Consider the following 26,345-nt stretch of genomic DNA (forward strand, 5'->3'; position numbering starts at 1 on the left):
TGATTTGTTGTTTTTATGATTTGTTTATTTATTTTGTTTTAAATTATCTTATTTTGTTTGCTTTAACAGTTTTCTTCAGTTGTATTTAATGGAAAAATTGGGAAATTAGTGGAACATTTTATGAAGAAAAATTATATCATTTCCCTTTCTCTTTTTGCTTGCTGTAAATATGATGCTTGGGGGCAAACAACCCATATTGCTTGTCTGTTTATATATCATTAGGATGTATCCAACATTTGGGCTCTGTAAATTTTTTTTGTTGGTCTATATTTATCAAATATATTATTAGAAACAGATTTACTTCTAGATAATTCTTTAAAATGAATGGTGTTTTGAAGTGTAAAGACATCTTTTGTACAAGATATGCTATTTCTAAAATGGGTTTGATTATGTAATGTATTTAAATTGATATTTTTAAAAAGAAATTTGCTTCATTATATTTTTATATATATATATATATATATATATATATATATAATCGTCGATTATAACATATATTCTCCTTGGAACTGTCGTTTGCTTGTCGAGTAAGTGTGCTGAACCCTCACAAAGTGACGATGAAAAATTTCTCATCAATCTCTTTAATGCATTGTTATAACATGTTTAAATTTGTAGCTGATCTTAGATTTTTTATTCTCATGTTTAATTTATTTTTTACCTTAAATTGTATCTCTTCATTCTTCTTTAGAAACTGGTCCATTTTTAAATAATGAAGGTTCGGGTCTCTATCCCCTACAGAGTGCTTGTAAGTATAATATACTCTGTAGTTGCTAAAATGCTCCACTTTTCAAAGATTTTTGTTTTCATTCATTCAAGTTTCACTTTAAATTTTAAATATTTTTGCATCAAAATGGTAATTTTATCAAGCATTCTTTTAAATTGAGGTAAATTCTAATTAAGTGGATGTGATTGCTGTGCTTGCATTGCTCTGCTAAAAATAGACTAAAATACCTGACTTATGCCAGGAATAAATGCTCGAATTGCTGATGAACATTTGATGATTTTGAATTTTGCAATAATGTTGATCAAATCTCAGCATTCTATTTGAAAGTTCCTAATTTCTCTTCATAGATTAAAAATTAATAATATTGTGAAGGGGTAGACTATATTAGGCGATTGCATGATCTATGAAATAAAAAAAATAGCTACTGTAATTACATGTAGTGGCTTATGAATGGTATCGGATGGAATTTTGGGAAGCATAGCAAAGTAATATCGCCCTGAGAACGCGCTGATTAAGATGCTATTCTTATGCATAGTTGGTGTTGAGCAGTGGTTATTGGTTGCTTTAGTATCTGTATTTTTAAAAACCATTATTTTTCACAAAACTTTATTTGGAGTTTGCTACATTCAAATGATATAATCAAGAATTTGGCTCACTCACTGTATCATTTCAAAAATGTTTCAACTCTTTAAGATCGACTGTCTCAAAGTTTTCTAGTGTATAATGAATATTTTATCGCTTCAAATGAGTAACAGATAGTATGTGGTAATAATTTTTATATGAAAGCAGTTAACATAAAAGCAATATTTGTTTGATGGAATGAAAAAATAGTCTCTACTTTTTGGCTAAGCCTGTTCTGTTTGTAATCTTTTCTTCTAAAAAGAAAAAAAAAAAATCTATCTTTATTTTTATAAAAAATTCAAAATCCTCTTCCATAACAAAATTAAGTTTCTAAAAGTACAGAACTACATATGTTTTTGTGCTACTTCAAATAAAGAATTGTGTACGTGTAGTAGAAAGAAAGGAGGGGGGGGGGTAAACCAATAGTAAATGAAGAAACACAAATCAAAATGGTCAACACATCGATTGCTTATCCGCGGATGGAAAACACATGGACTCCTAAAGACGACATAGCGGTTTCGATGTTAAGTGAAAATTACATTATCGCACATATAAGTGAAAAGATACTGTCTTCACTTCAGATGTTATTATAGACCAATGTGGATAAGACAGAAAGTGCAAAACAGGGATACAATATAAATAATTCAAATGAAAAGTGCAAAATAAATAAAAATAATTCAAATATTGATGCAAACTAGAAATGCATGTAGAAACTAAAAGAATATGTAGATTATAAGATAGAAGAATAGCAGTAGTTTTCTATATTTATTATGATTTATTGCAAATGACTGTTCGAAATTTATCATATGGATTAATCAGTAGTACTACATGTTGAAAATTGTAACCCGTTTCAAATAAAGCTATCAAAAACAGGAAAAGAAAATTGCTTTTTAGGAAAAAAAGAATGGAACTGAAGCTAAATATGGCTTTCTTAAAATAAAGCAATTTGATCACTTTATTTGGTCATGGGAACTGCTGGTTAACATTGTAAGGCGTCTTCATGAAACAGAAGAATGTTTCATTTAAACTTATTATTTCGTGATCATCCTAATTCATTCTTTGAATCAATTTTTTAATGGAATTTTCAAAAATTGCTAATTTTCCAGAATGGAAAGCATAAAAATGGTACTTTAAAAAAATACAATAAATTCTGGGAATATAGTTTTGTGAATTAATTGCCAGTACTGAAGTCTACAATTCAGATTTGAATTAAATAAAATTTATTTTTATATGCCTGTATCATGTAATTATTTGGTGTAAATATTGATATTGCTTAATTATTCTTTAAATTATGTGTAGAATTTCTTTTTTTCTGTTTCCTTTATAAATTTTTCATACTTAATTAAATTTTTAATTTAATTTTCCTTTTTTAAATTAATTTATTTTCTTCATTGCACCGTATTTTTCATAATTCAAATTGCAAATTTTTTATGGCTCTAAATTCTAAATGGTTAAAATTTGCACATTGACTTGTTGTGTGTAAATAGCTGAATTTTATGCTTTTATCATAAAAGGGAATGCTGAAAGTTGTTAATTTTGGAAATGGGGTGAATTGTAACTATTAAATAGTTTTTTGTGTGCAGGTAACCATAGTTGTGTACCAAATGCTGAAGCTACATTTCCTTACAACAATTTTACTTTAGTGATGGAAGCAATAAGAGAGATTCAACCTGGGGAGGTAAGATTTTATAACTAAACAAATTTTGTTAAATAAAGGTTTAGAGTTGCTCACGGCTGTACTGTTTTGTGCTTTAAATTACTTTTTTTTTTTTTAAATCTTCCATTTAAATAAAGAAAAATAGTTTTAGCATGGTTACTGTCTTGTGCTATCTTGTATTGCAACAGAGTATTCAAATGTTGTATTTAAATCTGAATTTTAAAATACGGGAAACATAATCGTTTTACCTATGAAACTAATTGTTTCAATTTGTTTGCCATAACAGGTTGTTTTCTCTCTCTTTCTGTCTTCCTAGAAATTAGATGATCATTATTAATCAGCTGAGATTTTTGTTTCAATCTTAAATTTTCACACGAAATTTTTGTACTGTGTCTTTTATTGGTTACTTTACTTCTTAAAAGCTAAAAACACTGAGTATCAAGATTTTTACAATTTCAATAGACTCAAAGAGAAAAACTTATCAAATCATCCATAGTCTTTGGCTTATGATATTGTTTTCAGAATTTTTCTTAAGTATTACACTTTCAATATTGAAATCAGAGTGAAATTCAGTTTTTTCTATGTGGTCATTTTTAAATTAACAGTTCAAAAATAATGGTTGAGTATAATAGTGAAACTATAGAAAGAAAATTGAAATCGAGTTCCTTGGTAGCAAATTATTTAAAGACATATTTTTTAAACTTTAATAAAATTGAAATCAATAAAATGGATGTTGACAGTATCATAATAAGCAAACTATTTATTAGTATCTTAGCAAACAATGTTTTTAAGTACATCACAATATTAGTTGTGTCTTTTCTCTCTTTTGAACACTGATCATTGCTCATGCCATAATATATTGCATAATAAGTAAGTGAAAGTATATCCAAAAATTACTTTTTTCAAAACTATTTTATTTAAGCACTTTGAATTTTGCTGCCACTAGGCTCCAAAGAGACACAATTGAAAAGGACAAGTTATTTCATTCAAATTTTTTATATTTGATTTAAAATGCTCAGAACATGATTCCATTTGGTGCTTCTTTTTAAATTCTATTATTTGGTTAAAATACTTTCATCTTGGTCCATCTACTGAAACACTGTGTAGCAGAAATTATTGTTAAAATATAAATTTTGTCTTTTATTTTAGATTATCTTGTAGACAATTATATATTTTTTATAATGATATAAAAATTAAATGTTCTAAAATTACTTTTCTTCTTCTTCTTGTTTGTTATCCATTGCTTTCTAATGTTTAATTTCTGTTACAAATTTACCTATAGAGTTTCAAAATTATAATTTCTAAAGTTATTTCGTCTCTAGATGTTTTTGAATTAGCTACTACTTTTCTACCTATACATTTCCTCTTTTTTGATTTATATTCCATTGATTTCTTTTCCATTGCTGGTGGTTCGTTTCAGCAATAATATATGTTAACATTAAAATGCAAGCAATGATGAAGTATTAGTGATACTGTGCATTAACTGTCATGATCACTTTGATCTACCATTGCTTGATTTCGTTTTTGTAGCTCACCAAACAGATCTGATGCACAAAAATCCTTATGTCAATGCAGGCATACTATTATCATATTTCTAGTTGCTCCGACCTTTCAAAACATACTGAAAATCTTACCAAATAATCATAATGTTCTTATTTTATGCATGTGTTATTGCTTGGGGCACAATTTATAACATTTCCCGTAGCCTCATACTTTTTCAAATTTCCCTGTTAATGCATTTTAAATTCTAACTTTATCATGCACTTGATCTACCGTGGATCAGAATGATGAGTATCGTCGTTAAAATGGAGACAATACCTACTTCCTTTAAATACTACTCCATACCAATTTTTTAATTTTTGCCAATAAATTAAATATGTTTAATATGCAAGAAGAAAGCAAATTCTTAAAAATTGTTACCGAGAAGATTAATAAAGAATGTGTTGTTCATTTAGTTGTTTCCATTTTTGTGTTCTCTCTAAACTAGCTCATGATAATGACATTCCAAACCTTTCGTAAGTAGATTTCAATTCTTTTTTTAGCACTTTATTCCTTCTGGAAGTTTCTTTGTAAATTGTCAAATGTACGTGTATGTTAGAAACCGACGTGCTATTCTTTAATAATCTTTATTCTTCATTATTTTAAGGAAGTTGGCATATTTTTATTTATTAGCAAGATAATAGATCGCATTTTGATTTTTATTTGATTTTTTCCCATCTTAAAATACATAGATAATATATTTACAGGAAATCATTGTTTGCTACCTTGATGAATGCAACAGAAATCGAAGTAGACATAGCCGAATAAAACTTCTAAGGTAAGTAGTTATTAGACTGTTGAATGATTCCTAAATTTTATTTTTTAAATGCATTAATATATTTGTTCTTTGACTGTAGATTTATCTCTGCAGTTATATGTGATCAAAAGCATTTACCGTTGCATTGTTAATGTATTAAATGAAATGTTTTTTAATAATAATTTTATATTATATTTTTATGAGTAAAAAAGTGAGATTAATTTTGTACTTGAATTAATCAGTTATAAAATTTAAACTCTACTATGTGCTGAGTTTTAAACAAAAAGTCTTTGACTGAAAAAAAAAAAAAACTGTGTTTTCAAAAAATTGAATTTTTTGTATGGAGTTTTTATATAGAATTTAATCAAAATATATAATTTTTAAACACTTAATCTTTTAGATTTACACAAAACTAGACATTCACTAGATGCATTGTAGCAAAAAAGGAAGAAATATGCTCATTCTGTTCAAAATAACCTTTACAGTGGCGATCTTTGGCGCAGCATGGCCAAAAATAGCTTTTGTGCCAAAAAACCAAACTAAACCAAATCCTCTTTTTAATTTCACTATTCGATTATAAATTTCGTTGGCTTAGTGTCAAATAGCACTATCTCAACTACTTTAATGTTGTTTGATAATAAACCAACTATGAAGAATTAGAACAATATTATTTGTTCAAAAGAGGTTAAAATTTAAGCCTTCCAGCTTCAAATAATTTTCAATTATTGAATACCTCCAAATAAGTCGTATCTTGTTTGAGATTGTTTTTTTATGGCTGTTGAGGATCAGTTAAATGCAGTATTCTTGAAAAATCTCAATTTTGTTATGTTCATTTAACATTTTCAGACACATTTCATTATGTTTAATTTGTTCTTCCTCTTTCTCATTATCTTCAATTCATGATTTCTGTGGTTGTTTTTTCAGGGAGAACTATTTATTTACTTGTACATGCCCAAAGTGTGAGAGTCAAATCGGCGATGAAGATGTTACTAGTGAAAGTGAAGCAGAAGCAGAGTAATAATCTTCTTTTGAAATTGTTAAATATTTATATCAAACTGGAATTTATGTTGCTCAAAATACTTTGTGTAGTTCTTTGTTAGTGGTTTTGATGTATGTGTTAATTGTGTTTTAATTGCTGTAATAGTAATTTTTAAGATTAAATAAAGTTTCTTAAAGTATATAGTATGTAGTTAAAAAAAATATCGGAATTTCTTGTAAATAATTGTAGTTTAATACCATTCCAACTTCACCACTCTGTTTTCATTGATAAGTTATTCATACTTTTAATGTTTTATAAAGCTGTTATACTCTTCCACAATTCATTTGTTCTTATTTTTTCTTTGATTAATTTTATGCCTGGCTTATTATTATTCTTCACAAAACAGGGAAGATTTCGAGTAACAGAAATCTATTTTCAGTTAACAAATTTATAAACGACAAATTGTAATTCATTTTTTTTATGTGTGTGGTATAAAACAAGGATGATGCTCAGAATTTTGTGGTTTACCTTAATACTCTTTTTCCTTCAATTGTTCTGAGTACCTTCTTGTGTCTCCACAATATGAAACTTTTGTGCTCCATGAAACATAAAGAATGAGATCGAATAATCCTCTATATTTGCGTTTTGTTACATTTTCCAAGAGAAATAAATTCTAATAATTAAAATAAATTATAGTTATTGCTTTGGAAAGCTAGGATGAGAATTTAGTGTAGACTGTAATCTATTAAAAATTAGTAAAAAATAAAATCATTGAAATTATAATTTACATTTACCCATGTGTGGTATCTTAGACAATTTCAATTTTACCATTTAACTTAAACTTTACTGTATATTTTTTACTTGTTGACAAAGCAAATCATAAAGTGATGGTGAATTCTTGCTTTTTGGAATGGGGAGCGTTATTTTAAAATCAAGTAGTTGCTCTTATGTTGTGCGTTTTCTGCACTTTTAATTGAAACCATCTTTCTTTCCTTGTTTATTTGCATTATTAAAGCTGAACTTTGCAATTCATCTAATGATTCTTATTTTTTAAAATTATATTTATATTCTGAAGAAAAGAAATGGAAGAGAAAGAGATATTTGGTTATAACATCATTTAAGAGTATGGTTGTTGTTGTTGTGTGTTTTTTTTTTTTTTTTTTTTTTTTTAAGCTTTTCCATTTTTATTTTGTTTGATGTAAAAAAAAGCACTATTATTGACTTAGTACCAATAAAAGAATGATTTTTGGAGTACACAGCTTTGTGAATTTTTTATTGATGGGTTTTTTTGTGCTCCTATATATGTACTAGCTCAGTTTTTGATGTGCATTTACAGCATTCTTCCTTGTGACGTTTATATTGATAGTTGTTTTGTCCATCATAGGCAGTTATTTGCTATTCCCTTGTAAAGGCAGGGGGAAAAAACGCTCCTTTAACCAAAAAGAGGTATCAACTATTTCCAGTATCCCACAGATTTCTATGGGATACTGCTTTAACTCTTTGATCGTATGAATATACAGAGAATGCCTAAGATAGTTATGCATATCTAGATATTTTTTGTCTTTTATAATTGCTACTTTAACATAATATCAAATTCAATTATAAATTTTTAATGCGATGTTCATGTCAAGCATGTTGTTGCATGTGAAAAGGGTGCATTGTGATCTAAAAATGGGCTTTTCAATTTATTCAATTCATATTTTTTTCATTTAAGTCAACCTTCATTCAATATTTAGTCAACCTTCATTCTGAAAGGTTGTTTAGCAATCATTCTAATATTTATATTAAGCATATTTACTTTTCAGTATAATTTTAGCATTTGTATATTTTGTCAAGGGAAGTAATTGTAAGTATTGCTTCACAAAACGAAATAAATGAAGAAAATTCAAAACCAGACAGCGTCTGATCGTTTGGAAATTATTTCCTACAAAATTGAAAGCTCATCTGAAAGCTATGTGCACTTCTGTTTAAAACATATTTGAATATTTTAAACCCTAGATCAGAAAGGAAGAAAATGTGTGCAGCTGTAAATAGAGCTATAGAAGAAAAGAACAGAGATAATATTAAATTTTATTATTTAAATTTAAAAAATGGGCATTAATGGCAATAGGCATTTGTTTTGATTTTAATAAAATATAATTATTAAAAATTGATCCTGAAAATTTAATAAAGTATATATTCTCTCCTACTGCACATTAACTTTTCATACTTTCAAAAAGATTCATATTTACAAAAAGAAAGGTGAACTTTATGTTTAGAGTTCCAGTTTTTATGATAATCTGTCTTCTATTCTGGAATAAAATTTCTTATGTGCTCTAAGACTGGCTATCTCTCAAGCATATTGTCCTCTTGTTTTTTATAGGATTAAGAATTTGAAGACAAATTCTGGAGCCAATGTCTTTATTTTGAAGGATATTGTCATCAGGATTATACAATGAGAAAACATGCTATCACTCATGAATATAAATCCATGGCCAGTAACATTTAAAAGGCTCAAGAATTTTGTCTATTTTTGAAAAGCAGTAGTCTCTGTTTCAAATGTGCATTGGTTTGCACAAAAGGCCAGCACGACGTTTATGCAACACCATGACTCCCTTAAAGGAAAATTGTCTTTTCATGCTGTTTCTCTTTTGAAATTTATTCCTGTGCACCTTTTTATATCGTTATATCATAAAAATCAGTTTACAGGTCAGATCTGGAATCATCATAAATAAAAAAAATTTCCTCACTATCTTTAATTCCTTTCACAGAATTCCAACTCTGAGCATTTCTGTGAAAACAAGGGGGTGCAAGCTTTTAACTGTCTAACATCTGTCTAATAATATTGGGGAGTAATTAGATTTATTATTTTTTGAGTGCCAAGATGCCCAAATTCTTCATGAGCATTTTGTAAAACTTTTCTCCAAAGAGAAAAATGTTTAACTATTTTATATAGATTTTTCTTTTTAAGTACAAGTGCATTATTAATATTTTTATATTTAGCATTATTTAAATTTTGATAATGTTTTATCTCATCCATCTCCAATACATGTACAGAATGTTGGAAGTATTGAGCAATAGAAGGCCTTGATAACACATCAGCCTTAACATTAGCTATTCCTTTTAAATATTTAACTTCATAATCAAAAATACTTGATTTTAAAGACCAACGAAGTAAACTTCCCCTTAAATGTTTAACATTTTAAAGCCAAACATGTGCTGCATAATCAGTGTGAAATTTTTTCAAATGTAAATAGTAATAAAATTTATCAAAAGTATCTACTATTGTTAAATATTCCAACTCAGTTATATAATATATATAAATGTGTGTGTGTGTATTTTCATAAGGGCATAAAGTTCTTGAATAATAAGATACAGGGTGTAATCTGCCGGAACAGTCAGGCAGTTTTAGAACTGCTGTAATTGCTGCTTGAGATGTGTCACAGAAAACATGAAGAGGTAAATTAAGATTATATATCTATAATACTGGTTTAGTTATTAAGTTATTTTTTCTATAGTTCAAAAGCATTTTAGCATTCTCCAGTCCTTTGCCGTGGGATATATTTTCAAGAATTAAGGATTTCTTCGAATTTAAGGGCTTTAAAATTTTAGCATTAAAATCAATAAACTTACTATAAACATTTACAGAACCAAAAAAACTTTGAAGTTTTACATTTTTTGGTGGTTGTAATTTTTTGATGTTTTCAATGTTGTGGTTATCAGGAGAAATGCATCCTTCTTTCACTTCAGACCCCACAAAATTAATTTTGTCTTGAGCAAATACACATTTAGAAAATTTTAACTTAATGTGTTTGTTTTTTCACAAATTTGGACGATTTATTTTAAATGATTATAGCGTTCCTATAATTTAACAAAACTAATATGTCATCAAAATAGTGACATGCAAATTTTGAAAATTAATTTTTTTTTTTTAAATTCCACGAATAGTTATATTAAATATTGCAGGTGCATTTTTAAAACCAAAAGGTAGTACTTGAAATTCGAATAAACCTTCAGTAGTTACAAAAGCCAAATTGAATTTATCTTGTTCATGTAAGGATATATGCCAATAACCAGATTCAAGATACAAAAACGTGAAAAATCTTCAGCAGTACTTACTTTGTCTAATAAAGTATATATTCTAAATAAGAGCTCTGCATTAGATTTACAAAGAGAATTAATCTTACAATAATCAATGCAAAGACGACTTTTTCTATTTTTATCTCTTTTATATGCTGAAGTCTCAGAGGAGGAATAATTATTAGTAGATTTTTTTTTTTTTTTATCTACCAACATTTTTACCTGCTTATCTATCTCAATTTCATCAAGCTCCATAGGTCCTTTATGAAAGTGGTAAATCAGATCTTAAAATTATTCTAGGAGGTTCCATTCTTATTCTGCCAACATAATATTTATTTTTTTCAAAAACGTGAGAGTACTCTGACACAAAAGACAACATAGGGTTAAATAGAGTATTTACAATCAAAAGGTGGAAAATTTTCCTCTGAGCCTTATATACTACCTTATACTGATTATCAGCAGTGTTATCATTTTTTATTATATTCAAAGACATTGGATTATTATTTGTATGTAAATTTATATTTTTTTCATTTTGCAAAACTTTATATAAATTATTTATAGATTATGACAAAAATAAACTACAATCTGGTAGTTCCTAAGATCATATACGGAAAGGATTTTCATTTTATATAACTTGATTTAATTTTATTTATTTATCCAATTTTTAAATAAATGCCACAAATTTGGATTAATTGGAACGTTCCATGAGCTTGTTTGACTTGGATCGGGTTTACATTTTCTCTTGGTAAATTAAGTATTTTCACAATATCTGCAAATATGATAGAGGGAGTGGATCCTGTGTCAATAACAATATTAACATTAGTAACTGCACTTTGAGGGTTAGATAGATTGTCCAGTTAGCTAGACTTAGTAAAATGTGTCTTGACGCTAGTAATTATCACTGAACTGTGCCAGTTGCCTCAATAAAAGAATTTTGTCTTATTTCAGTATTTTGTGAAGAACTAAGAGGAACATTCGTGCACAGGGAAACCAAATTGGAAAATTAGTCACAATTTGGTGTTGTCGAAAAGGACACACTTATACCAATGATAGGCATTTCAAATGCCTGTTGTGTTCGAATTTTACTGGGAGAAGATGGTTATCTCTATTGGAAATGTAGATTCTGATTTTGGTTAAAGTTTTTATAGTAAATTGTTTGGATGTGAGCATCGCGAAATTTTGATAGTTTGCCTAATATAATTTTTAGCTCGAGGTACTGATTAAGTTTGGGATCTACTATTAAAATTTTACCTAGGTAAAAAGGATGCGTAACAAAACGGTTCTTTTATTTACAGCCTTATATATGTACACAAAAACAACTTGTTCTCATCTAGGTTAATATTATTTACAAAATTCACACAACAGTTGAAAAATTTATCATGAAATAGTTCCACGATCAAATCAAAGAAAAGACACAAAAAAAAAAAAAACGCTACCGGGCCGTTAACTCAAACGGCTACTCCAGGGGCCGCTCTGGAAATCCACCGATCTTTATCGGGTGGATCGTAATACAGAAACCCGAATCACACGGAGCTTCTCACAAAATCAGGAACACCTTCTTCGAATACGGACGTCTCCGAATTCTTCGACGCTTTTCACTGCTCTCCTCTCTTCTCTCCTTTTTTCTCCAAACCAAAAAACCCGCGTTTTATTTTCGTCAAATCTCCGTCTCTGACTTTCTCATTGGTGAACTTATCACCCAATGGATGCTCAGCAATGCTTCCTTCAATAGTCTTCAGTCGATCGTGGGAATGTCTGTTAATGATCCATCTTTGTAGCTGACACTTCCCGAACACGTTAACTACAATCAATTCACAGTTGACACCGGCTGAAGTCCACCTGACTTCGACACTTAATGACAATGGTTGCTGGTAATTGATCGTTTCTCGAAGATTTGAGGAATCCCTTCATAATGGAAAAAAAATGTTTATGCATTAGGAAATGAAATCTTTAACAAAATTAAACATGATATAAAAGCAGCCATGTACTATAGTATCCAAATAGATTGTACTCCAGATATGACCCATAAGGAACAAACTTCAATCATTATTAGGTATGTAAATTTTGAAGAGAAAATGTTAACTATAAATGTGTTATTTATAGGGTTTATTGAAGTAACTGATGTGAGTAGAGAAGGACTAGCTAAAGCTGAATTGGAAATATTACGTGAGCTTGATTTAGATATTATGAATTGTTGAGAGCAAGCATACGACAACGGTAGCAACATGAAAGGGAACTATAATGGCGTACAATCTAGAATGCTTTAAATCCGCATGCAATTTATGTACCTTGCCTATCACACTCTTTAAATTTATTAATTTGTGATGCCGCTTCCAGCAGTATATATAGTAAAATTTGGGAGGCGGGAATATTGCAACGCTTACACTGCTTATTTCTGCATCTACAAAAAGATGGGAAATTCTACAAATGCATTTAAACTCTATTCTTATACCATTATGTGACACTTGTCGGGAAGACAAAATAGATTCGATTAAGGCAGTGTATACACAGTTTGAACAAACTTGTAATGCCCTAGAAGAATTTATCGATGTAAGTAACGATAATACAGCTGTATCGAAGCTAGAAGTCTATTGGTTTCAATACAAGAAATGCTATTTATTTTATGTTTAATGGTATGATTTACAATATTGTTCAAAATCAACACTCAATAAACTATTTCAAGCAAAAACAATTGTTCTTGACTCAGCCTTCAATTTAGTCAGTAAAATTAAAACTGAAATACAAAATTTGAGAGCAAAATTTAACACACTTTTAGATGAAGCAAAAGTCCTAGCATGTAATTTGAATATTTCAGAACATTTTCCTTAAAAACAAACGAATTCTAAAAAGGAAAAGATTATATTCCGAATTAGCAGAAGACGACATTATAAAAAACTCGGTAGAGGAATTTAGGTGTTATTTTTTTAACACTGTAATTGATACTGGTATTGTACAAACAGTAGATAGATTTAAAAGCATACCAAATATTATTTCTTATTTCAAATTAATCACTGATATAAAAACTTTAGAAAAACATGAATTAGAGAAATGTTCCAAAAACTTTGTAAAGTTTTATAACAAAGATGTAGATGAAAACCTAATCCAGGAAATTTGTTTGCTACGGGATTTGATTTTGAATGAAAGAGATGTAAATAACGCACAAGACATATTGCAATACATACTAAATAATAATTATAATGAGTTATTTCTAAATGTATAGACTGTGTTAAAACTTTTCTTTACTTTGCCAGTTACTATAGCAAGTGATGAGCACTCTTTCAGCAAATTAAAATTAATAAAGAATTAATTTCGGTCAAACATGTGTGCAGAACGCTTAAATGCACTTGCTATATTAAGCATAAAAAAATTGTAATTTTTCTGAAGTATTTGATTTTTTAGCAAAAATAAAATCGCGCATTTAATGTAGATGCATTAATAATATATGTTCGTGTTTGTATTATTATTATTATTATTATTTGGCTTTACAAAAAAAAAAAAAAAAAAAAAAAAATAGAGCCCCAAATGGCTTTTTGCACCCAGGCAACTTTATAGAAAAGGCTGGCTCTGATTCCGGTGTCTATTCAGGACCAGATTAAACACTGAGAAGGCCTTTAATGTATTGCAAATTTCTCGGGCTCTCTTTTCCAAATTCTAACTTCCTAAAGAGTTAGATATCAGGCCTTACTAATTTATATCAGATTGATTTTAATTATTTTATTTATTTTAATTATTTTATTTATTTTAATTATTTGTATATGCAGTTTTATGCAGCAAAATCTTATAATCGGACAAAACATTTAATTATGGGGCCCTTTCGAAAGAGTTGGTTTCAATATTTCTCATTCAAAATATTTAGATTTAGAACAAATTTAAACAAACAGAAAAAAATTTATTGCAACTTTCAGATTTCTTATTTAATTTAAATTGAATTATTTATTAAATTTAAAATTTTTATTGGATTTAAGAATAGGTTTAAAAACTTTTAACGAATTTTTATTATGCTGACATGTTCGAAAGGTTTCAGTCCCTTTCATCCATGGCATGCCACAAAGACCTTTCCTTCGATGATTTTCGTCTTTCTCGTTTCTGATCTGACTCTTTCTTAAGAGGAGAAATGTCCCATTCAGAAAATAAAAGTAAGTAGGAATCTCGGATGCATAAAGAAGGAAGAGAGGAAAATCCGGAATTTGAGGGGGGAGGAATCCGAATCATCATAAAATTAGGAATATTGAAGAACCTTGAACACCTGCTGAAAACATTTGATCCATGTCACCGAAATATACTAACATCATAATGATTTTCTATGATGTTTAAAAAGGGCTTTATAAATATTTTAACAAAATCATTTGCCGTTAAAAATTAAAATGGCAATGCAGGCCAATAAATTTATACAATTGTTAAACTTTTGAGATATTTTCTTCAGTAAATAAAAATTTTAAAAAATCTAATGAAAATTTTACTTTGAATTCTTGTAGAATAATTAAAAGTACTTGGTTTGTATATTATTTTTGTCACGCTTTTTCGAAAAGAAATGGCAAATTTTACTACTAGAAATCTACGTATTATCGTTACATATATTAATTATTTACAAAAATATCCAAACATTTAAACATGAAAAAGCAGGCTCAATAAATATAGAAATAATTGCTCTATAATGCAAAAGTAAGATCTTGAATTTTTAAGAAAATTTAAAAACAATAAATTTCAGTTTAATAAATATTCACTTTTAACAGCACACACGTTTAAAAAGTTCATATATATTTAAAAAATAGATACATGTACTTTCAGATATGGTTATGATTATCAGGGTACATATTTGCATGTTTCATTTTAAAATAAATAAAAGGATTATAAATATAAAAATCTCTAATTTAAAAGTTCTCAGCTGTCAAAAAAAAATTTCATCTTCGCTTTCGCGAAAATGCTTTCACTATCATCTTGTAAATTGATCTCAATCCTTTTGATTGCATCTTCTCTAGCACCAGATTTTGCGAAGTCCTCTTCTTGTGCTTGTTATACACATTTTTTTCAGTCGCCCGCTGTTACGTTTAATAGCGCTTCATTGAGCAATTTCCAAACATCTTTAATTTTGAAATATTTTTATTTGCAATTTCACCTGCATCCAGATAAGTTATATTGTGTTGTGTTGCCAGTGAGTCTAATCACTTCATGTCCACCACTCACCACTTTATTTCGGCAATTATTGTCTGCGTCTAAAAAGACAATTCTTTTACCTTAGAAATCGGTTTAGATGACATCAACTCTTTTAAGGGATTGTATATATTATAAACAACCATCTTTGATTGCCTTCTAACCCTCTGGGTATTCATGATAGCAGAGCTTTTAAAAAAAAGACTTTTTAGCACTATTTTTTAAAAACGATTTAACTTATAATCGAGAACCAATGGCAATAGATCCAACTGTAATGCAAGAGGGAGAAAACGAAAAGATATCGAAACTCTCAACCGTGTAAAAAAAAAAAAAGAAAGAAATCGCTGCTCTCTGCATTGTTGCTAAGGCGGCAGAGTAAAAAATGTGGTCTTTGAAACGCCTATTCTATGTACACAGACTGATAAAAGAAGAAAGTAAGGATTTTTGTTTTTGGTTAGTCTCATTCCTCAGTAAATATAAAAATGTATATTGACATATGTATATATTGATTTAGTATTACAATTATACATTGGTACTGGAAGAGTTAAGTTACATAAACTGGAATAAATCTAAATTTTCTTTTTAAATTATGCTGCTGAATTGAAGATTATACATTGTTCTTTGTAATTTAATTCTTGATGTTTAAAATTCACATATCAAGCATTTATTTCAAATAAAGGCATTACCAATTTTTAAATTGCATAAGTAACCACAATGATTAATTATTTCATTCTTATTCAGATTTGTCAGAAATAATGCGTATATGTCTTCAAATTAATGGTTAAAGACTTTTAATTCAAAACATTCGTTTTTTACGAGATATTTTTGTCTGATTCTTCATTCTACTTTAATAGTGTCCATCTTGTTATTGGAATTGTTTTAAATGTATATATCTTTTCTTGAATGATAATCTTGTTTTGTTAATGATTTTATACGAAAGATCAGAAATAATATGCATAATGTTTCACTTGATGTCTAAACTTGTCATTTCTGTCTGGTTTTTTCATATTCTATGCTTTTAAATAGTGCAGTTTCCTTTTCAGTTACTTTTTTTATATGAGTTTTTATTCTTGCATAGTTTATTTTTAATGTATTCTATTTAATTTAAGACTACCATAAAGAAAATACTTATCATGGTCTCACAAATGTTGTGCATCCTGCGAGAGCAATCCTGCCATTTTTTAAAATTTTTTTTCCGAATTTCATTTAAAATTTTTAACTGACAATAGACTTAATCCTAAATTATTACTTACCTGCAATCTCTTTCAAGCAAAATGTTTACTTTATTTTTCTTTTTTCATTTAAAAAAAAATTTTCTTTTTAGCTAAATTTTTGAAGAGAAATAAAACGTTTTCAGCAGTGTAACACATCCAGAATTTTGTTTGTACCTTATTTATTCTTTACTAATCGCTTTTGGCAACCAACTGATTCGTCGAAATTATTGGTTATAATCAATTCTAGTTAAATCCCTTAAATGTATTTTCATATCCATGATTCTGCCAAATTTTCTATTAAAGCCGTTTTATTTTAATTGCCTTACATATGTTCTCTTCATTGTGTACATGAACCTTTCTAATGGAGACAAGTCTCATGACACTATAACGCTCTTAAACTTAAGCTTGCCGTTCATCAATCTTCTAAATTTCTCAATATTCTGGTTCTTTTTTTTTTTTTTTTCCCATTCATCTTGTAAATTGCATAGATATTAAACAGAATCCCTCTTCTTCAGCTTCCAACCATGGAAGAAAACACATGATTAAATATTTGATGAAACAATGAAAAAATGTGAATTTCTAAGCAACAATGTAATCTATTGTTGGAAATTAAGTAAAAAAAAAAAAAAATTTTTTTAATTGTCAAAAAGATTTAGAAAAATTTGCACGAATATTTCATTAATATCTTTAAAAATTAAAAATTTTCAATTTTGACATGATATAAAGTTTATTTTTGAGCAATAATATTTTCGGAAGCTGTGGAAAAACGGCAAAATTGAGCTTAATTTTAATTAAAATTTCGAAAGAAAAACTCTCCGAGGTTTATATTCCCTCCTTTGAAGTTATATACAAGCCAAACTATAAATATTGCACTGGTATCTGTAGCTCAAACGATCTGGTCTATAGAGCGCCGATACACAGACACTCGCATTATTAGTTTAGATTAGACCCTACAAATAATTTTTTGGGTTAGCTAAAACAATTTTCAGAAAAATAAGTTATGAAAATCTGGCACAAATATAATGTTAATAGCCAATGAGAATTAATTAAGGCACAAACTAAAGTCTGAGAGTTTTGTATTATTACAAACGTTTTGTTCTAAAAGCGGTAGCAGTAATTTTCCGACGGGGAGAAAACAGTTCTACGATGGGGGGGGGGGCAATTTAATAATATTTCTCTTATTACAGAATAAAACACTATTATTAATTTCATTTTAAATAGATATAATTATTTTATATCTATGTTGAATATTATAATAAATTATTTTTGATTAACTATTTGTATGATTTCGGCGTATTAAAAAATGTACTGCCGAAAACAAGCAGTAATCGAAAATAAAGCATAAATACCATAATCTCAAATGAAGTGTATCTCAATGATATTGGAAGCAAATATTCACGTTATTTAAATAATAGCCGAAACATGTGAAAATTCTTGTTAAATTATCATTAATCGTGATCAGCGATTGACAGTTTGCGATAATTGAATGAGATGTATCGAATTAAATAAAAATTTATGATATGAAATCGGTTTAATCAAATGTTAAAAAAACCTTTTATATACTAAATTTGAATTTTTCATTGAGGCATGTGATAACTGGCCTTTTGGCGAAATACACATTTTTTCAGTCATGTTTATTTCTTAGTCGACAGATCAAAAATAGTCGACTGTCGACAGTCGGACAGATCAAGAATAGTCGACAGTCGACTGTCGGCAAAATGCGACATTTGACTCATGTCAGTCATTTTGTCAAATGTTGTCATGTCGGTCATTTTGTACTCAAAACCATGGGCTGAATGGACGATACTTGAATTTTGCCTATATGGGTCTTCGAGTTTCAACAAAAGCCTCATATTTCGATTATTTATTTACTATACACTAATATTAAAAGGTTATTTTACTTATCAGATATCTAGCTCTCTACACCACATTTCTAAAATAATAAAAAATTTTGCACTGGAAACTCTTAATTTCTTGCCTGCGGAAGGGAATAGGAAACAATCACTAACAGGGAGGGAAATTCCTTCTCTGTGTCACTGCTCTTGGTCGTCAGTTGGTCAACTAAGTTGTATATTTTAAAGTTTAAAAGGAGGATTTTCAATATATCTCTGTTTCCTGTATTTTTATTCATGTGTATGTCTTGGATTATATTTTTAAAAATTACGTCGGGTTTTTAGAAAGACAATATTGAGAAAAAGGGAAAAAGTGTTTTCTGTCGTTTTTTAATTTTCCACGACCTTATTTATACAGAGCTAGTGGAAAAGAAGAATAAATGTTATGGAACGCAGTATTAGCAATTCAGAAGCATTATGTATATACAAACTTCCTTAGATTACATATCTTTCAGTAACATTGCATATTAAAAGAACATAATTCAATACTACTGCGAAAGATATATCGCGTTTATTATTTGATAATGTATTACTTAAACGAACTTATCTACTCAATTTTTATTATTTTATATATTTCTGTTCAATAATATATTTTAAAGATAAGGTGGCTATTTTGAATTGTTGTACCTGAAATAATACAACAGTTAGTTGCAACGTTAGTAGAATTAAAAATTAAGTTGCATAGTTGCATCAATCATTATCATGGTAATTAAAATTGTTTCAGTATCTTTACGCAACAACATTAATTAAGCATAAAATAGTATATAATGGCTGAACGAGTTTTATATATTGTGTCATTGAATTTGTGTTTCAAATATATTTCCTATTAGGCTTGTGGTTTAGAATCTAATTCTATAATGTCTAAGTTTATTCTAATAAGCTCAATTTTACTATTTAGTATTTTTCATAACAACTAATTTTACAAAGATGGAACTCACTCCGATTTTGTAGAATTAGTTCTATTAGAATTTCTCAGTTCTAAAACAATTTCATACTTCTTCAAAAATCTCGCTTTAGAAATTAGACAACATTCTAGGGGAAAAAAGCTTCTGTAAAATTCTGACGTAAATATTGAATGTAAGAATGAAATACAAGATAACGATTGCAATAAATATGCCAAAATTTTAGTTATATAACTGCTATATTGATTCGGCAGAAACAAATTCTCAATCTTAAATTTCATACGTGATAGTAGGAAAAAATTAAGTTTAAAGAGGTAAACAGCTTTCAAATTTGACAGAAATTAATATTGAATAGTATCTAATAATCTAATTTCAATAGTTTTTTTGAAATCTCAAATAAGACTTTTTACGACCGTTCAAATGAATTGGAGGATTTAAAAATAATTCTCTTGCGATCACTGAAAACAGAATGCACAGATATATTTAAATACAAACATTTCATTAGTGAATACAATTTTTTGTTTATTGTCAAAACATGATGGGATTTTAGAAAATATCTTGGTTTTATTTTAATTGGAAATTCGTGCGACTTATAAAAAAGAATTCAAATCACCCGAAGAATTTCAATTAAAAACGTTTCCATTTGTCAGGTGTCGCAGTAAATAGAACCGTTTTGATAATTTCTATAAAATATATAATACCTGCATAATTTTTTAGAAATAGGAACATGATATCATTTTAGTTTCCAAGCATTGATTGAGCATTTTCTACCACTGCACTTCCCAAGTCTTGCATATAAGATATTTGTAACCCCTGTAAAGTAGCGCGTAGTCTTCTGATAATTCTAGGTTTAACATTTTCGTTGCATAACTTGTATTGAATATGTGCAGCTTGGTTAATTCTGTTATCTTTCAATTTTACTATAAATAATTAAAAATCTGATGATGATGCTCTAAAAAAAATTTTTTTTGGAGCATCATTTGGTGTGTACTAAACAACTCAAAAAATTGCTTCAACTGATTTTCTGATTCAATTTTTTTTTTTTTTTTTTTTTTTCCCTTTAATACTTAAATTACTTCGAGAGAGAGATTACTTCGAGAAATTACCGATTAGAGACAAAATTTTACAGATAATATTCCTTTTGATTACCCTTTCAGATTTTCTAACTGTGAAACTATATTTGTGGAGGGGATGCAGCGTCTGCTCCTACCGCTTCATCGATTCCCAAACGCCTCGCTGATTGGTCGACTCTTTAACCCCAGCCTCCCCGCCACTGCTGCCTTAACCAGGAGACCGCAGTTCTCCTGGCTGCTCCACTCTGTTTGCTTTCGGCGAGTTTTCTGCCGTTACCAACAGATGGCAGTGTTCAGAAAGTTTCCTCTCTCTCCTCGTCACTGTTTCGCGGCATTACCTAAGCAATTTGGAATCCATGGAGGAGTTTTACTTGCTATAATTATGGAAAGCTCACTTTTTCGAAAAAAAGAAAAGCAATCAGTAACATTTCTGTGACATATCGTATGAAACAAAAAAATTGCAAGTATCTTCTGTTTTCAAGTAAAAAAGGCGAAAAGAGAATATTGGGGGGAAATTTGCACTGTATCTCATAATCTTTTTTTTTTAATTCTAAATGAAATTTCGTATATAAATCCGCTTTATAAATACAATATTATTTTACAAAATAATCGCTATATTTAAGATCCATCACATCAAAGTGAATTATTTACAATTAACTTTCTTCAGAATATAAATATTGAAACTATTCTCTTGGACTTTTCTGGAATAAACATTTTCCTTAACAGAAAATTCAAAATTTAAGAACTTAAGAAATTATTCTATAAAATTAAAAAAACCTACCTCTGAAGCTGACAGCATTCCAGCCATTTGGTTCAAAAATTCAGTAACGATCAATCAACTTCAAATAATTTTGAAATTATTTCAACATCAGTTTAACTCGGTTTACAGCCTTAAACAATGGAAACATGCTCTATTCATTCCGATTTCCAAACCAAACAAAGACAAAACCAAGACTTTTTCCTATCGTCCCATCGCCCTAACCTTAGTTTTTGGCAAAATCGTTGAACATATCCTCATTCTACGCATTACTTATTGTAATGAAAAACTTTATAATATCTGCATGGTTTCATACCCTTCAGAGATATCCAAACTGCAATTTACAACATTCAGATAAAAATCACAAAACCTGATGGACGAAAAAAAAAAAGTTGTAGATAGTGATATTAAAATTGCTTATGATTCTGTCCACAGCAATAGCCTTATTTTTTAAATTCTTATAACTTGGTATAACAGGAAACGAGGCAAATTGTTGTCCAACTTCTTTCAACCCAGACCTTTCCAGTTATCTAAACCCAAGGCGGCCAGCATTTCTGCTGTTTGAATTTATCTGACCTTTTCCTGACATTTCCAGTTTTTTTTAAAGAAATTTCCTTGACTTTTTTCAGATGTTTCTAATACTCTCGGAATGATGTCGCTTTATTTTATTCGCTTTAATTAACTGCATTTGAAAAATTGTTCTACTCTTTTAACTAAAATGTAAATAAAATCTCAATGTAAAATAAAATTTAATGCTCAGAAAAAAAACAACAACATAATTTTCACTTATTGAATTTCAGATAAGCTTCAATTATGTAAAAACATTCTTTTTTTTTTTTTTTGCATATATATTAATTAACACTAGTAGATACATGCGATCTAGACCCATTTTTAATGAACCACAGAGGCAGCGTTAGCAAGGGGAGCAATTGCCCCCCTGTCGGCAACCGTTTGCCCCCCTCCCCGTCGGCGAGGGATTGAGAGTTTCATCGGCAGAAGTCTGCACCACTTCAGGATGGTTGTGGAGAGCTGCATATTCTCGAATATAATTGAAACACTACCTTACACCTTGTAAATACCTACCAACCTTGGGTTCTTTACCCTCCGAAGCTACCCTCTTCCGTTGTAACGCGGACACATCATTTGCCAAAATAAACGATGGGGTGGCAGATAAAAAAGATGCCGCATTTTGTGGCCAATTTTGATCAGCCGACAATGAACGCAATGCGATGGATGTCGAAGAAGTTATACCGTTAGACTTTTAGGCTTTTGATTGATATATCTTTTATCAAACTTGTAAATTGCATTGATTTGGCAGGATATCCGATAAGGTGAATAAGATATCGCATTCGACCGACAATTTCTGAAAGGCCATCTGTGAACTAAATGCGACGGAAGTCCGTAGATTTTTAGACTTTTGATTCAAATATCGTTAATTTAGTTTATAATTTGTACTAAGTTTTGTAATGTAACCGATAAGATGACAGGTGAATAAGATATCGCATTTTGCCAAAAATTTTTGATTCGACGACTAAGAACTCAATTCTATGGATGCCGACGATGTTAAGTCCACAGATTTTTAGACATCTGATTTAAATGTAATTTATTCAGATTATAATTTGCGCTACATTTAGCAGAATAATCAATAAGCTGACAAGTGAATAAGAAGTCAAATTTTTGCCTGCTAATCTTTGTCTTTTGGCTAAAGTGTTATCATAGTTTAAGAGAAAAAATTTATTTTCATCAAGTCTTTCGATTACCTGCAAGTGGAGTTATTAGGGAAATATACTTTTATATTATACATGGATAGAGCGATAGAGTTCTTTTCCTTAATTCAGAATTCAATGTATAATAGTTCTAAAATTAATCTTCATTTTTTCATCTAATTGTTAAATCCTCGGTAAAGAATTGGTAATTTATTTCACTGTGAGAATTCTCCGACTGAACTTTAGTTACTGGTTAAACTAAATTTAATAAAAAGGTATTTTCTCTGGACACTCTTGAGCTATATGCATGCTAAGAAGAGTTACTTTGCTGTAGCCAAATTATGTGAATTCCTTATAAGGCACTGGAATAAGTAAATTGTATAACTATGAATTAAATTTATTTAACATTAAATTATTTGTTTTTTGCAATCTAATTTACAGGCTGCAATTATTATATTATAGAAGTATTACCGATTTCAATTGACGACAAAAAATAAATATATGTGGTATGGTAGCTTTTCAGCTACCAAACTTATCCAAGTGTGCACTAAATTTTTATTAAATAAATTACTACTTAAATTCTTCAGATTCTGCCTCACTAACCACTGTTCGACGAAGACTTATCGCGCATCCGCGCTCGCTAACTACGCGATAAGTTGTTACTGCACTTTATTTAGATTTCTGTTGTCCTCCTACAGAGAACTATCTAAATTTCTGTTTCTGTCATATCTCCATGTTTTAATCCATTTCCTATTTCCCTGTAAATACTCCTCCTATAAACCTTTCCCTTTAACTTTAAATAAATTCTTTTATTTTTAAGAAGTCTCTTAATCCTTCGTTTGCATTATTTTGATCTTAGTTGTGAAACTGAACCTGTAAATAATAAAAGACATCTAAACACCTCGCCATTAAAACTCCCGCCTTCTGAAGAGTCTAACTTATTCTGGGAGATTTGGTTGGACTCCCACATATATGTTCTTGCACTTTATTTATTGTTGAAGATCTCCATTCTATATTTATATTAAGGCAATATAAATTTTGCCTTATTCTTAGGCATATTAATAGATAGTCTTAATTTAGAAAAATATATGTATTTGTGTATTTTAAATGTTTGATATTATTTATTATTCACTTTTATTTAATAAATCATTTAAATTTCTTTAGCAATATTGCTATGATTATTTAAACATTATTGCTATTTCTTTGTATAGGCATAAAAAGGTATCAATGGGACTTTGCTAAGATGCATAAGTAGAATAAAAATAATCTTGTCATATTATTTGGGTCTGTATATCTTTTTCTCTTTTAATTTTTATTTATTTTCCTTTTATTTAATGACAGTGCTTATGCTTTAATATTTAAATGTGTTCTAATGTAAAGAATGAGAAAAAATTAACATGTATTTTAAATTAGTTCTTTGTTGAAAATTCCAGAAATCTGTCTTGATATCAGAAAATGATGAATTTGATGTTGGAAGGCATTGTCAAAAGAATTTCATTTTCTAGCCATTTTGAAGGTGTTCCTATGAAACAAGTTATTTTTTATTTTTCATTCTGGGCAATTTTACTCACTTTTCAGAATATGAATTGATAAACTAAATTTTTTTAAAATTCAGCTTGGATTCGTATAATTTCAATGTTTGATTTTCTTCATAAATATTTTTACACAAAATTCTTCATGGATTACATCTATTTAACAGTACTACAATGAATATTTAAATATTTTTTCAGTTCCATTTTATAGGCATAAAAAGTTTTCTATGAGATTTTGCTGAGAAGCAACAAAAGAGTTAAAATAGTATTGTCACATTAATTATCAGGATGTGTATTAAAATCTTGCTGTTTTCAAAGATTTTCTTTCAATAACAACTTTGTGTTAATATTTAAAATTTGCTCTAATGCAAGAGATCACATAAAATGAACATTAATTTTAAATTAAATCTATGTTGATGAATTCAAGAAATCTGTCTTGATACCACAAATGGTGAACTTGATCTTATATAGGAAGATATTGTTAGAAGAAATTAAATTTGTATGCATTTTGGAAAGTTTTTGTTCCTATTGAAAAGTTTATTATTATTTTTTTATTATTTTGAACAATTGTATTTTTATTAAAACACCAGTTAAAGTATAGGAGAATGTGAAGTCGCTCAACTTACGCTAAGAATGATAAGAAATTACTGTATTTCTTCTTCTTACCACATTCTATTTCTATTTTCCATTGAGTGTGCTGATTGATGATGTATTTTTGTCTATTCTGATTAGAATAATTGATCTCCCTTTTCCTCTCTTCAATGTTTACTTTTTGCTGTAGCATTCACTTAAAATTTATGTTGTAAAGAAAATATTTACAATATTTATTGCTAGACTATCAGTTTTCTTTTAGTTTAGCATCATTACTGTATGATATTAAAACAGAATAGGTTTCTTATTTCAATGTATTCTTTACTGCGTTCTTTATTAAATACTATGAAAATATTGCCTTTTTATGACAATCATCAATATTTTTTAAATTTAAGATTTTCAAGAAAAGCATGAGAATTTGTTATTACTCTTCAATTTTATTTATATATAAAATATATTCTACATACTGATAGTAATGGAATATGAATCTTGTCTCACTTTTAAGAATATAAATTGATAATTTGAATTTTTTTAAAATTCAGATTGGCTGCGTGTGATTTCAATGTTTGATTTTTCTTTATAAGCATTTTTACACAAAAGTCTTCGTGTATTATATTTCTATAACAGTACTGCAATGAGTATTTCAATATTTTTTCAGTTGCCTATTGTAGTCATCAAAGGATGTGTAGGGGATTTTGACGAGAAGTAACAAAAGAGCTATTACAAGAAGTACAAAAGAGTTATATTATTGTCACATTAATTACCTGGATCTGTTTTATAATCTTTCTGTTTTCAAATATTTTTCAATTCAATAACAACTTTGTTTTAAAATTTAGTTTTGTTCTGATGCAAGATAACAGATAAAACGAACATTAATTTTGAATTAGATCTATGCTGATGAAGTCAAGAAATCTGTCTTGATATCAAAAGTAGTGAACTTGATCCTATATAGGAAGGTGTTGTTAGAAGATATTCATTTTGTCTGCATTTTGAAGCTGTTCCTGTTGAAAAACTTATTTTCTTTTTAACAATTGCATTTTTATTAAAGCACTAGCTAATATATAGCAGAATGTGAAGTCACTCAACTTTGGTAAGATTGATATGAAATCAATGTAATTTTTCTTCCTGCGATTTCTATTTGTATTTTCCATTGGAATTGCTGATTTATGATGTATTTTCCCCTGTTCTGAT

The 26,345-nt window shown here is 28.7% G+C and overlaps 1 protein-coding gene across 2 annotated transcripts in view; it reads left to right on the top strand.

The window, feature by feature from the left end:
* The window catches only part of LOC129960742 (histone-lysine N-trimethyltransferase SMYD5-like), a 31,796-nt gene extending 22,826 nt beyond the window's left edge, over positions 1–8,970 (top strand). For both annotated transcript variants that reach the window (XM_056074354.1, XM_056074352.1), the window contains exons 9-13: positions 689–745; positions 2,929–3,023; positions 5,249–5,319; positions 6,223–6,312; positions 8,640–8,970. In XM_056074354.1, the coding sequence (XP_055930329.1) occupies positions 689–745; positions 2,929–3,023; positions 5,249–5,319; positions 6,223–6,312; positions 8,640–8,715 (389 nt within the window). In that variant the 3' untranslated portion in view covers positions 8,716–8,970. The remainder of the gene's footprint in view (positions 1–688; positions 746–2,928; positions 3,024–5,248; positions 5,320–6,222; positions 6,313–8,639) is intronic.
* Positions 8,971–26,345: the final 17,375 nt, after the last annotated feature.

This window comes from Argiope bruennichi, chromosome X2 (genome assembly GCF_947563725.1).
Source record: "Argiope bruennichi chromosome X2, qqArgBrue1.1, whole genome shotgun sequence".
Taxonomy (NCBI): Eukaryota; Metazoa; Arthropoda; class Arachnida; order Araneae; family Araneidae; genus Argiope; species Argiope bruennichi.